The sequence below is a fragment of the Monodon monoceros genome, unplaced genomic scaffold (genome assembly GCF_005190385.1).
Source record: "Monodon monoceros isolate NGI ecotype Baffin Bay Population unplaced genomic scaffold, NGI_Narwhal_1 Super_Scaffold_12, whole genome shotgun sequence".
NCBI lineage: Eukaryota > Metazoa > Chordata > Mammalia > Artiodactyla > Monodontidae > Monodon > Monodon monoceros.
In genome coordinates, this window is record NW_021703768.1 from 157,600,450 (window position 1) to 157,613,471 (window position 13,022).

The 13,022-nt window shown below is 61.5% G+C and overlaps 1 protein-coding gene across 19 annotated transcripts in view; it reads left to right on the forward strand.

Moving 5' to 3' along the window:
- TCF3 (transcription factor 3) overlaps window positions 1–13,022 on the forward strand; it is a 34,485-nt gene that overhangs the window by 13,276 nt on the left and 8,187 nt on the right. For 14 of the 19 annotated variants that reach the window (XR_003792541.1, XR_003792542.1, XR_003792539.1 and 11 more), the window contains exons 1-6: window positions 6,760–9,097; window positions 10,375–10,504; window positions 11,184–11,233; window positions 12,449–12,551; window positions 12,634–12,803; window positions 12,888–13,020. Coding sequence is in view for 14 of the 19 variants with exons in the window: in XM_029215769.1 (XP_029071602.1) it covers window positions 8,729–9,097; window positions 10,375–10,504; window positions 11,184–11,233; window positions 12,449–12,551; window positions 12,634–12,803; window positions 12,888–13,020 (955 nt within the window). In the remaining 5 variants the exon portion in view is untranslated. Of the gene's footprint in view, window positions 1–6,003; window positions 6,078–6,229; window positions 6,309–6,759; window positions 9,098–10,374; window positions 10,505–11,183; window positions 11,234–12,448; window positions 12,552–12,633; window positions 12,804–12,887; window positions 13,021–13,022 lie in introns of those variants that run through there. The other 5 variants (XM_029215770.1, XM_029215774.1, XM_029215777.1 and 2 more) reach the window with 1 other exon arrangement.

Sequence of the window (13,022 nt, forward strand, 5' to 3'; positions counted from 1 at the left end):
TGACAAAAACCCACCCTCTATTCCACGTGAGAGCTTGCACCTTGAATTCAGACGTTTCTGTGAATGTGACGGCCCCTCCTTTTCACTTGTATTGCTTGGTATATCTATGTGTATCGGATTGTCTTCCTGAGTCACTCGTTCCAGACCTGTTTTCTGTAGGTGCTGTGTTCTCAGCTTTCGAAACAATTGAGTCTGCATCTGTCTTATACTTTCCATGCTCTTACTTTAGGTTTTCCCGTCTTTATAGTTTTTCCTTGCAGTCGTGCCTGGTGTCTTTTCTTGGGTTGGGTTTGGAAGGCTGTGCTGCTGGTGGTTCTAATGGTTTTAGGGAATGTGCTGAAGCCTCCCGAGTCTGGCTCCTTCCGCCTCAGAAGTGAAGTCCCATCTTGTCCTGCAGGAAAGCGTTCTTCCCCAACCCTCCTGTTTGGTATAAATACGTTGCCACTCTTTAGAAATGTTGTTTCTCTTTGTTCGCAATGTTTGTGTCCGGCTGAGAAACACGTGTCCTTACTGTGTTCATTCTGCCACTTACAAGGCTTCAGTCTCCTCATCTGGGAAGTGAGGTTGATGGCGGCCACTTAAGGGTTCAGTGGGATAAACCACAGGAAGTGCCTGAAGCAGCACGACACCTGCGGGCTCTGGTGCCCGTTCTTGGGATGGCGTCGAAATTCCACTTAGTTTAACTTAACGTGTGGCCCAGATGTGCTCAGCATCCCTGCACCATTGCGTCCTCCAGACTCGCAGGGTCTGTGCTGGGACTCCCCTCCCTTGGGGTTGTTCTCCAGGGAGGGGTGCGGCTCTGGATGTGCACCTGGCTCCTGCCTCTTGAGAGGGGCAGTGGGTTGGGGGTGGAATTCCTGGGCCCTCGCCTTCCTTCCCTCAGCTCCAGCCCCATGGGTTGTGTCATCGTGCGCGCGCAGCCTCCAGGGAGCGCGCGCGGGTTTTTCCGGGTTTTTCTCTAACTCGAGGTTTGGGTGTTTTTCCTGTTCCTCCCGGGATGCCGGCTCCAGTGTCTGGGCTCGTGTTAGGCCCTCGTGTCTGTTTTCTCAGAATCCTCCCTTCCCTGGTGTTTGGGGCCGTCTCCAGAACCCACCCTTCTGTTCGATCACCTCTTCTGCATTGTCACTTCTGCCTCGCCGCCTCTGAAGCTGCTTTTTTTTTTTTTTTTTTTTTTTTTTGCAGTACGCAGGCCTCTCACTGCCGCGGCCTCTCCCGTTGCGGAGCACAGGCTCCGGACGCGCAGGCTCAGCGGCCATGGCTCACGGGCCCAGCCGCTCCGCAGCACGTGGGATCCTCCCGGACCGGGGCACGAACCTGCGTCCCCTGCATCGGCAGGCGGACTCTCAACCACTGCACCACCAGGGAAGCCCCTGACGCTGCTTTTAAAATCTCTTGTGAATTGGCAGCAGAAACTTCTTAGTTTTTCCTGCTTTGGCTCTTACTCTCTCCCTGAAGCCTTATCTTCCTTCTATTCTATGGCACCCACAAGCTCTGCAGTTGCCTTGAGAGCGCATAGTGGTGGTCTTAGATATGCTTCTGGGATAAATCCTAAATCTGTGAATGTCCGTCTTCTGTGTTCCGCGCTTGTTTCGCCCTGGGCCTGTTTCTTGCAGGGAGCTCCCAGCTGGGATTCTGAGCTCATACTTGGCTGAGCGGTGGGGTGGGCGAGATCCTCCCAACCTCGCCGTTGGACAGAGGGGTTCCCCTTGAGACTGAAGCAGGATGGGGTCTTTCTGCTGTTGCTTTGGTCACGAATCTGAAATTCACAGGAGGGAGGGGGCAGGGCAGTTTCTGCAGCTGGGGGACCCCGTTCCTCTGAATTACCACGCATCTGTGGGCCCCCCACCTGAGGACCAGCTCTGCCCATTGGGGAAGCCTCTGGGGTTGGGGGTTGCTGCTCCGGGGGTTCAGGAGAGGTTGGGTTGGAGCCAGGCCCTGGTTTGGGGGACCATCTGCTCTTGGAAATGGTGGGCTGTGCCCTCCACTCACTTCCTCTCCAGCCGCAGATCCGCTTGCTTGGGCGCAGCTCCAGGTCCCCTGTCTCCCCACCCCCACTTTCAGGGGCAGGAACGGCAAGGGCTGTGAGCCGCTCCGGCACTTTTCCTCCAGCCACTTGGAACCTGCTCCCTCTGGCGGGAGCTCCCAGGCGCCCTGGAATTCCTAGCAACTTTTGAAACTCTGAAGGCCAGAGACAAGCGTAGCTGCTTGTGAACACAGAGGGGCGAATGAAAAAGGGGGCGCATATAAGCCATGAGAGGGTCTGGGGCATGTCGTGCATCTCCCCGCAGCTTTCCTTCAAGTCTGAAGTGATATAAGAGTTCAGAAGTTGCCCCAAACATCACAGGAAGAGAGGTGAGGACCCCACCGGCCCACTTGAGGAAGGACTTTCTCCTGACTCACACCTGTGTTGGGCTTGCCCCTCATGAGACCCCAGGTGCTGCCGAACAGGCCACCATCCCGTTTCTCGGGGATTTTAATTCTAAGGGGGAAAAGCCAGAGGGGGAGCTGACAGCCTTGGGGAGCTGCTAGTGGCAGGAAGGAAACACTTACGTGAGGACCGACAGACGGCTGCTCTCAGGTGCTGTTAATTTTTTCTCAGATGTGATCATGGTGCATGGTGGTTATTTTTATTGCTGTGGCTACTTTAGTCTTTACTTGGGGGGGCCACACGTCCAGCACAGCAGCCGCTTAGCCACACAGGGTCATCTACTCGTGCGTTAATTAACATCTCGTCAAGTGGGGAGCTCTTTCCGCCAGTCCCGTAGTAGCTGCCTGTGACTGCAGGAGGATGGCACCGCCGGAGGACATTGTGATTGGTTAGATAATTATCAGAGCAATGAAGAGGCCAAAAACAGATATTTGTCGAGGTTGTTTGGGGGCCAGCCCTGTTCAGGCAATGCTGGGGACAGGGGGCCAGCAAGGCAACCTCCCTGACGGGCGATGAAGGTGTGGGGACCACTGGGGCAGAGCTTGGGTCGGGGTTGGGGATCTGCTTACTTGTTGGGTAGGGAAGAGTGAGCTGGGGGCGAAGGGCGGTCAGGGAGGGGTCTAGTCTTTACCCTGAGGGCAGTGGGGAGCCATGGGAGAGTCTAGAGGGAGGGAGGAGAGGCAGGTTTTGCTTCCAGAAGCTCCATCAGGCTGCTTGGGGTGGAGTGTGGGCAGGGAACCTGGGGTGGGGGGGACACTGCTGTACGGATGGGGCTTGACCCAGGGGACACAGGGCCGAGCCAGGCTCTGATCCGAGACCACGGGTGGGGGGCAGTGGAGTGAGGGAAGGGGAGAGGACGGCTCCTGGGATTTAGCCCGGGCACCCGGGTGGGGGGTTGCTGACAGAGCTGGGGCTGCAGCACGAAGCCCCTGACGACCATGGCTACGCGACACGTTTGTGGTGGGGACGATGCAGGGCCATGCCTAGGCCCTGTGACCACGTCTTCTCCACACTCGAGGTGCTGAAGTCTGGTAGTCTGGCTACTTCATACGGAGGGACTGGCTCCCGGAATCTTCTCCGTGCCTGGGTCAGCAGACCTTCCCTGTGAAGGGCCAGACAGCTTCTATCGCAACTGATCTCTGCATTGTAACCAACACCGCTGTATACAGGGAACAAACGTCCGTGGCCATGCGCCAATAAAACTTTACTGACAAAAGTAGGCAAGGGCCAGACTTGGTCCAGTCACAGTTGGCACACCTGCCCTGGAGGAATCAGCCGGGACGGAGGCCCCTCAGAGGGGCCTGCCCCCCCCATGTCATCCAGCCAAGGGGGTGTCCGGCTGGAGCCCGGGCTGGGCGCGTCCAGCTGTGCCACACTGGTCATCCTGGCGGCAGCCCTCACGGTGGGCCGTTCTGTCACCCAGGCTGACTCGGATCAGATCTGAAACTCCGAGGGGCGGGTGGTGCCCTTGGGCACACGCAGCCCTCTGCTTGTCCATCTCCCACCTCTTCCTGGGGGCAGGGCTGGGTCTGAGCAGAGAGATGACCTTTCCGGGGGCTGCCCTGCCACCGCTTCACCTCCAGCACTTCAAAAAAAAAAATTATGTTGCGACAGCAACATCTCATTCTATTAGTACATTTTAATTAGAACGTGAATAAGAGATGTTATGAATATTCATGATTGGGTTATTTAAAATGCATAATTAACCAGTGGGGGGTTAATAACTATTAATGGTAGCCGTGGGGGAGGGCCCATCCCTCTTTCTGTCGTCTGGTCTCCAACAGCGGGGAGGCTGGGGCTGGGTGAGGGGGGTTTTACCAGAAAGGGCAGAGCAGGGCCTGGTTGCCTCTACCTGAAGCTTGTGGGGCCCAAGTTCTAGGGGTCCCTGGGTGTCAGCCTCAGGAGCGCCCGTCACCCTGCCAGCCCTCGGTGGTGGGGTAGGGGGGTGGGAAGGCCTGGCTTTGGCCTTGGACCTGGCCTCCTGCTCTCTTGCTCAAGGGTCCTGGCGACTCTGGGGCCCGTGGTGGATGCCCATGGGGGTGGGGGACCCAGAGCGGAACGAGCTCATGGGCGGGCACCGGAGAGCCGAGGGGATGACAAGTAAGTGGCCGTGGAGGGAAACGGGGGCTCGGGTGCTGGCCCTTCTACCAGGGTCACCCCCCTTCACCAGCTGATCTCGTCCCCAAAGCCCAAGTGGGGACTCAGGACCTTGGGGTGCAGACACCCCAAACCTGGCGGCACATGTTAGATGGATTTGTGGAGACCATGGGAGCTCCGTCTGACCCCCTGCCCGCCAAGGCAGCCCCCGGCTCCGTATTGGAAATTTTTGATTAGAAAACAGAATCTAACCGAGGTATATGAATATTTATCAGACTGGGAGATTAATATGCATAGTTACGCAAGTCAGACAGCAATTAAACACCAACTCCCCAGGGGAATGATTAACTCAGAGGCACCAAAAGAGAAGGATGCAATTTGAAAGAAATTTCTGGTACAGATGCGCAGAGGAGGGCGGGGTGAAGGATTCCGGCTGGGGTGTTCAGGATGTCCACCACGTGGGGTCGGGGGTGGGGTGGGGCACGTCCCCTGGCACAGATGGCAGGACTGGGCACGGCCTCTCTGGCTCAGCCTGGCCTGGGCAGCTTTGACTCAGACTCGTACGTGGACACCCCCAGCCCTGCAAAGTAGGGCGTGTTTGTGACCCCATCTGAAGAGCAGGGAAACTGAGGCACAGGTGAGCGGGGCCCGGGGACTGCTCCCGTTCTGCTTGTGCAGGCCCTGAGCCCCGTGGCCCTTGATGGACGGTGTTGGAGCCCACGCGCCCGGGAAGGGTGCAGGCCCGTGTGCCTGCCTGCTGGGAAGATCCGGGTCCTGGGCTGGGCCCCTGGGCGAGTGTTCAGGGAGATAAGGGCCCTGCCCTGCCCACCGTCCATCCAAGGTCCTTGTCCCCACGGTGGCTAACCCTGCCACACCTGGGCCCCCCCCCCCCCGGGCCCCGCCTATCTTACCGGATTGGATTTCTCCTTCCCTGTCGCCAGCCTGTGCCTGGCGGGTAGTCCGCGGCAGCTGCTGCTGTTACTTCAACAAAGGGACAGCCCCGCCTCTCGAATTGCCAGAGATGGGAAGGGGGAGGCTCCCACTCTCGAGATCAGAGATATCCTTCATTCCCATTCCCTGACGCCTTCATGAGCCTGGGCCAGAGGGAGGGACTTGGGCCTGGGGAGGGAAGCCCAGAGTGCAAGTGAGGGCTCCGTCCAGGGTGGGCTGGGAGCTGGACGGGTGGGTAGAAGTGTGCCAGCAGCAATGGCAAGTTTGCCAGCAGCTGGTGGTGGAATTGTTTCTTGGGCCGTGGACCCAGAGGTCTGCTTAGTGCCGGTGTGTCCGGGGTGCTTGCCGCTGGCAGTGGTGTCACCATGGGTAGTGCTAGGGTGGGTGCATCTGGACGGGTTCCAGCACAGGCTGGGTCGGGAGGGGCCTGGAAAGCTTCCCAGGTCGAGTGAGGGCTCCCCGAGGCAATGCGGCTGGTGTGGAGCGGCCAGGGGCCGGGTCCCTAACCCTGCCTTCCTGCCCTACAGGTCTCGAGGACCGGCCCAGTTCGGGCTCGTGGGGCACTGGCGAGCAGAACAGTTCCTCCTTCGACCCCAGCCGGGTGAGGAGCCCCTGGAGGCCTGAGACCCTGGGGTGGGGGTGGGCGAGCGCGAGGAGAACCCCGGCCTGGCCTGCAGGTGCTTTGTGGCGCGGTCACATCCTGACCCAGAGGTGTCCCTGAGCCTCCCTCATCCCTGCCCGTCCCCTCTACAGACCTACGGTGATGGCGCCCACTTCAGTGAGTCCCACGGCACCCTCGCTTCGTCCACATTCCTGGGACCTGGGCTCGGAGGTGAGTGTCCACGTGGTCCCTGCCCCCACCCCCGTGCCCACTCGGTCCTCGAGCACCGGGGCTTCCGGGATGGCCACCCAGAGCAGAGGACACAGGTGGGGACCAGCCAGGTGCCTGCCGGGAAGTGGACTCCGGAGTCCCGACAACCTGGGGAGGCCGAGTCTGAGGCCGGCCCCCTCGCCTGCTCTCCCCAGAGCACCGGCATCCTGACCGTGAGAATCAGCATCGGGACCTGGGTGAGGGTCCCCTCTCTAGCCCCAGTTTCCCGACCTGCGGGGATGGGGATTCTCAGAGCCTTCTGCGTAGCCAGTGGTAAGGACTCACCTGGCTCCCTAGGCCCGAAGGCCCACCCCCATCTCGCAGATGAGCAGCAGACTGAGGCTCAGCGAGAAGGGACCCGGCCTCTGGGACCCTCAGGCCCTGGTTGGGTGTCCGAGCGCTGGCCCTGCTGAGCCTGGGCCCTCCCTGTTCTGAGGGAGTGTTGGGGTGACTGCCAAGCTGGCATCTCTGGAGGTTGAAAGGGGCCGGGGGGTGAGTCAGCTCCCGCCTCAGGGCCTGGGCTGCGCACTCCTGGTGCTCCTGAGACACGAGGTCCTTGCACATGACAGCCAGGTGAGGTAGGCTCCTTTGGCACCGTCCCCAGCGGTTCCCAGGCCGAGGTGCACGGCGGCGGGGTTGGTGGCTGCTGGGGGAGGTGGGTGAACTCTTGTTGCCGGGCCCAACCAACCAGTGGGGCAGCCAAGGCCGGAGGGCCTGGGGTCCAGCCCTTGTGGACTGGCGCATGGAAGGAGCCAGACGGGCGAGCATGGCCTGGGTGCAGTCCCAGGCAGGAAGGGGGAACACAGTGTCCGGCACCCACTGTGTCTAGCGGGAGTCTGTGTGCATCTCCCAGACCGGGAGGTGAGGGCTGGCCGGGTGGCCTCTGCACCTGCCACGACACCAGTTCCCCTCTGCCGTTCCTTCCTCCGGCTTCTTCCTGGCACGGGCAGTTCCCACGGCCGGGCCTGGTCAGCAGGGCCCAGAGCCCAGCTGTGTCACACGCCCGCCACACGCCCCAGTGGCCGAGGAGCTCAGAGAGTGCAGCAGGGAGCCCGGGCCAGGCCCAGTGAGACAGTGGGGAGGTGGGCGCAGTTTCGGCCTCCCTGGGCCCTGGTTTTCTTGCCTGTGGACTGGGGCTGGCAATAGCCATGGTGGGGCAGCGGGCGGTGAGTGCCAGGCCCAGGGGGCGAGGGTCGCTCTGTTCCCGTGGGGCCCCCAACCTGGTCCAGCTCCTCGATGAGACCTGGTGGGTCTGCTCTTGGTGTCTGTCCTCCTTCCCCCTCTCATACCCTGATGCCCAGGCCCGGTGCATGGCTTGGGCACCTGCTGTATACCCACAGGGCTCGTGGACCTCGCAGGTCCCCTCCCAGAACCTCTGCTTTCTCTCCTTGCCTCCCTCAGCCTTCCTTTCAGGATGCCCCTGCTTGGTGCCTGCTGTACGCAGGGTCAAACCACAGCAGCCCCACCCTGCAGTGGGGAGCCCAGAGCCCTGGCTGGGCCGGCCAGCTTTGCTTCCCACGGCCACCCTGGGAAGGGAGGGAGGAGTGCACCCTCTGGACTGGGGGCGAGTCCCTCTGGCCTCCAGGCTGTGGTTTGTTCATCCCTAAATGGGCCCCGTGTCGCCTGCCCTGAGCTTGAGCTGGTGGGCGTGGCCTGTGGGGCATCTGCTGTGTTGGTAGGAGCGTGGTCCTTCTCCCTGCCCCCTAAACAGCATTTGCTCCAAGAGTCCACTTGAAATTGTCCTTTTAAAATCAAGGGGAGAGGGGATTTACTGGTGGTCCAGTGGTTAGGACTCGGCACTTTCACAGCCGAGGGCACAGGTTTGATCCCTGGTCGAGGAACTGAGGTCCCACAAGCTGCGCAGCGTGGCCAAAAAATAAGTAAAAATATTCAAAAAATAAATGGATAAAGGGGAGAATTCCCCCACCCCCCCTGCCCAGTTTGAGAATAAACCAAATTAGTCAAGCATTTTGATTTCTTGCTCACGGTAAGGCTGGTTAAGGTCCGCCCTCAGTCAGGATAGGTGCCCAGCTGAAGCCAGAAACAAACTGAAATTGTTCAAGTACTGATGGATCCAGGGACCTGCTTCAGGCGAGGCTGGATCCAGGTGTTTGTGTAGCTGCAGGAGTCTGTTCATACCAGCTGCTCTCTCGGGCAGGCTGTCCCCCCACAGCTCGGTCTTGCCCACCCACACAGAGGAAGGGCTCCTTCGCACTGAGTGGCTTGAATCAGCATCCCCAGCGATGTCACATGCTTGTTCGTGAGCTGACCCTGTCCAGGAGCTGGGGAAGGAGCCCAGGGCCTGGGTGCTGAAACTTGCAAGATACCAGGGACCTCGACCTGTCCCCTGGGAACCCAGCACCCTGGGGAGTTGACACCTCATGACCTTGAACAGAGGAAACCAAAGCTCGAGAAGGGCAGGGGTGGGGAGCCGAGTCGGTGCTGTCCCGCTCTGGGGATGGGGCACATGGGGGCCCTGGCGGGTTTGCAGAATCCTCTGCGGGTCATCTGGGGATAGCGTCTGGCTGGAACCCCACTTGTCCCTCAGCCCCTCGCCACTTGATGGGGAGACCAGTGTCCCACCACGGTTTTCAGTGTTGTGCACTTGTGGAGCGCCTGCTGTATGCGGGCATGTGCCGGCCTCTGGGTCAGCTCTGGGTGACCCTCCTTCCTTTTCCACAGGCAAGGGCGGCGAGCGGGGCGCGTACACCCCCTTTGGGAGAGACGCAGGGGTCGGCAGCCTGACTCAGGTGAGGCTGCATCTGCAGGGTGGGCAGGGGAGGGTGTGGGTCCCGTCGGCCCCCAGTGGCCCTTGGAGCCTGGAGAGCCCCCGTATCCAGACTAGGGGGCAGCGCAGGTGGTTAGGGATGGGAGGTTCCCAGTGGGGGCCATAGTCACCGCTTGACTTCTCACCCCACCTTGTATTCCCTAGTTTTAATTTGAAACAAATTCGTCCCAATTGCCTCCTGATCTGGGAAGGCTCAGCCAGGTGCTGGTCACTTTCCAGCAGCCGCTGAAACAGGCCCGGTCCCTGGGTCAGGCCGGGTGGGTTGTCGATGGGGAAAGGGGAGGCTGGGGTCCAGCCTGTGGGGCCCTGTGCACAGCTGAAGGGGTTCCAGGAGACACCTGCCCGCCCGCCTGCCCCCAAGTGGCAGACAGGGAAACCGAGGCCAGCCAGGCAGAAGAGGCCTGACCCTCGCTCCGTGCTCCCAGCCTTGTGGTCCAACCTCGGCACAGTCCCCGGCCTGGGCGAGATTGTCACCCGTGGCCACCCCACTGGGATGCTGACGGGCCAGTTGCCTGGCATAGTGGTCCCTTGTGGCCTCCTGTCCTGCCCCACCTGGTCTCTCTCCCGCCCCACGCCCGAGGGCCTTATTCCCTGCCTGCAGTCCTGGAACCTCAGGGTGCAGCTAGGCCCTGCTGCAGGCAGCACCGCCTGTGTGCACACTGGGCCTCAGCCAGGTCACAGCCACTGAGTGCCCGCGGGGCCCCAGGTCATCGGCCAGGGGCAGAACTTGCATGGCCCCATCTGTCCCCACGATGCCCCTGAGCCGTGGAACGTCTGACATGCCCATTGCACAGACAGGAAAGCCAAGGCTGCAGCACTGCGCCTCGAACCCCAGTCGTTGTTGCTTTCCTGGGAAGAGAGTCTATTTCAAACGCATGTCTGAGAGATTAAACCATTTACCTTAAGAAAAAAAAGGGGGGGGGATACGTACGAAGTAAAACACACAGATTCCCTTGACACCTGAAGCATAGTTGTGCCCGTTTAGCGCCCAGACAGCAACACATCTTCAGGCTTGACGGTGTGTCTCTCTCCCTCTTTTTCCTTCATGAAAATGAATCGGTGGTATCTTAGATAAGAGAAACGCCAGCGGTGTCAGCAGGGAGGGACCTATGCCCCAGGTCACTGTCACCCCAGGACCCTGCCATTGGCCTGGGCCCTCGCTCTTGCCTTTGTTGTTTTAAACCAGAATGGCCTGGGGGCTGGGCAGGGGACCAGCTGCTAACCTTCCCCCTCCCTCAGGCCAGCTTCCTGCCCAGCGAGCTGGCCCTCAGCAGCCCGGGGCCACTGTCCCCCTCGGGCGTCAAAGGCGGGTCCCACTATTACTCCTACTCCGGTCACCCTCGGCGGAGAGCTGCGGATGGCGGCCTGGGTGAGTGGGGCGGTGGCGGGGTGGCAGGGACGGCGGTCCCTGTGGGTCCTGGTAGTCGCGTCCTGTGAGGTCGGGCAGCGCTGAATTGGCGCGGCGAGGGTTCCACAGCCCTTGGTCGTTTTCCCAGCCATACACACCCTGCGCACCGTGCGGTTCTGTCGGAAGACGCTTCGTTTAGCGAGGTTGCTTTGACTTAGTGATGCTAAAGTCACCCACCCAGAAGTACACAGGTGCCAACGCAGGCCCACAGCGAGTGGGACCGGGACCCCAGCTTTCCGTCTGGGCCGCACTGGAGCCGGAAGGCCAGTGGCACCTGGCAACCGTGGAGGCACCCAAGACAGGGTTGGGGCCTAGCAGTTTCGGCGACGGGGAGCTTGCAGGTCCGGGACTCGGTGACCGGGCGACTGCCAGGAGCTGGGGCTCGCGGAGCAGGCACCGGCTCCCGTGTCCATGAACCCTGCAACCCGGCTCCCGGCACACACCTGCCCCCTGAGTTCGCCACATGGGCCTGAGACTGGTTTAAGTCATTCTCTTAGTAGGGGAGCTTGGGGGTCTCTTCTCCGAGCTGCAGGGTGGGACTGTCTCCCACCCCCTAGTGACAGGAGTGTCCAAGCGGGAAGGGCCCCAGTGGTGAGGGCGGGAGCCTGGCCGGGGGTGCTCACTCCTCTTGTCCCAACAGACACGCAGCCCAAGAAAGTCCGGAAAGTGCCGCCGGGTCTCCCATCCTCGGTGAGTTGTGGGACAAACGGGCCCCACAGGCCGAGTGTCTCTCGTGACCCCCTCCCGAGGGTGGGCCGGCTCTGCGTGGGGTCTGACGAAAGCCCCATGGGCTCAGCTGGACTTCTTCCCTGAGGCCCCAGCCCTGAGGTAGTCGGGAAGTCCTTCCTTGGGTCTAGCCTGGGTCCCTCCTGCTTTAAGAGAAGGTGGTTTCCTCTGGCCGAGGCGCCTCAGAAAGGGTGTGAACGGGGTCCTGGAAGCGGGAGTGGGTGGGCATCCTGGCAGCCAGTTAGAGGGTTTCCGGCCCCATCCGCCCTGCTTGGAGCTGCCCTCTGTCCTCACCCCATGCCTGGTGGCTGGCGGGCTGCCAGGCCCAGCAGATGGTGCTGAGCCGTCAGCGGCTCCCAGCACCGTGCTCCCGAGATGTAATCACGCTGGGAGAAAAGGCAATTTGCTGGACTCCCCGGCTTGGCCACCACCCTCTCTGCTTGCCTTCTGTGCTGAGCCCCGGAGGCTGATCTGGCCCGTACCAGGCTGTAGGCCCAGAGGCTGTTTTAAGACTCAGCTCGTGATGTCACGTCCTGGAGCATCAGAGCTGAGAGGCCCCCGAGCCTACCTTGTCCTACCATCTCTCGGCACTTGAACCCCGCTTTCTGCTCCAGTGCCGGGGCAGACCTAGCCAGTTGACCCCAGCACTTTCCTGCAGTGCCCAGCCGATCAGGGTCGGAGCTGATCCTTGAAAGCCTTTGCTGTCTTACTGCTCTGGGGCAGCTGGGGCAGAATATTCACCCAGGACCCTGTCTCTGAGGCCCCCAGGTCTTGTGTGATCAGGGCTGGGGTTAAGGCAGGTTCCAGTGCTGGGGGCGGCACAGCTGGGCTCTGCTGGATCAATAGGAGTTTACTGGATTAAGGAGGGAAAAGGCAGTCTGGGCTGGGGGTCCAGTCTACAGAGGCCTCAGGCGCAAGGCTGGGACTGTGGGGAGGGCAGCAGGTGGGGGTGAAGTAGGAACAGCAGAGAGAGGTGGTAACACGAGCAGAGCCTCAGAGGCGGGGCCGAGGTGCGGTTTTAGAGGGAAGGTTTGGAGAAGCACAGGGAAGTGGGTGGTGGGGTGGACAGCCCTCCAGGTGGAGGGGGAGACCCAGCAGGGGGAGCTGTGAGGCGGGGGCTGGCCGGCCCCCACCCCGCCTGGTCCCTCCTGCCTCACCTTGCCCGCTGGCCCAGCGCAGGTGTACCCACCCAGCTCAGGTGATGATTACAGCAGGGGCACCACAGCCTACCCACCCACCAAGACCCCCAGCGGCACCTACCCTGCCTCCTTCTACGTGGCAGGTACTTGAGGGCTCGCCTGGGTTGCCTGGGGCGGGGCCCGGGCTCCCTCTGCCCGCCCACCTCACCATTCCCCTCTCTGCAGACGGCAGCCTGCACCCCTCGGCCGAGCTCTGGAGCCCCCCAGGCCAGGTGGGCTTCGGGCCCATGCTGGGCGGGGGCTCATCCCCCCTGCCCCTCCCGGCAGGTGGCGGCAGCTCCGTGGGCGGCAGTGGCAGCGGTGGGTTTGGCGGCCTGCACCAGCACGAGCGCATGGTAGGCCCCGTGGGGTGGCCGTGGCGGGGGAGGTGTGTGGGCAGTGCCCCATCTGACCCCTCCTACCCCGTCCCCTGCACACAGGGCTACCAGCTGCACGGAGCAGAGGTGAACGGGGGGCTCCCGGCTGTGTCCACCTTTTCCTCGGCCCCCACGGGCGCCTACAGCAGCGTCTCCAGCCACACACCCCCCGTCAGCGGGGCCGACAGCCTCCTGGGT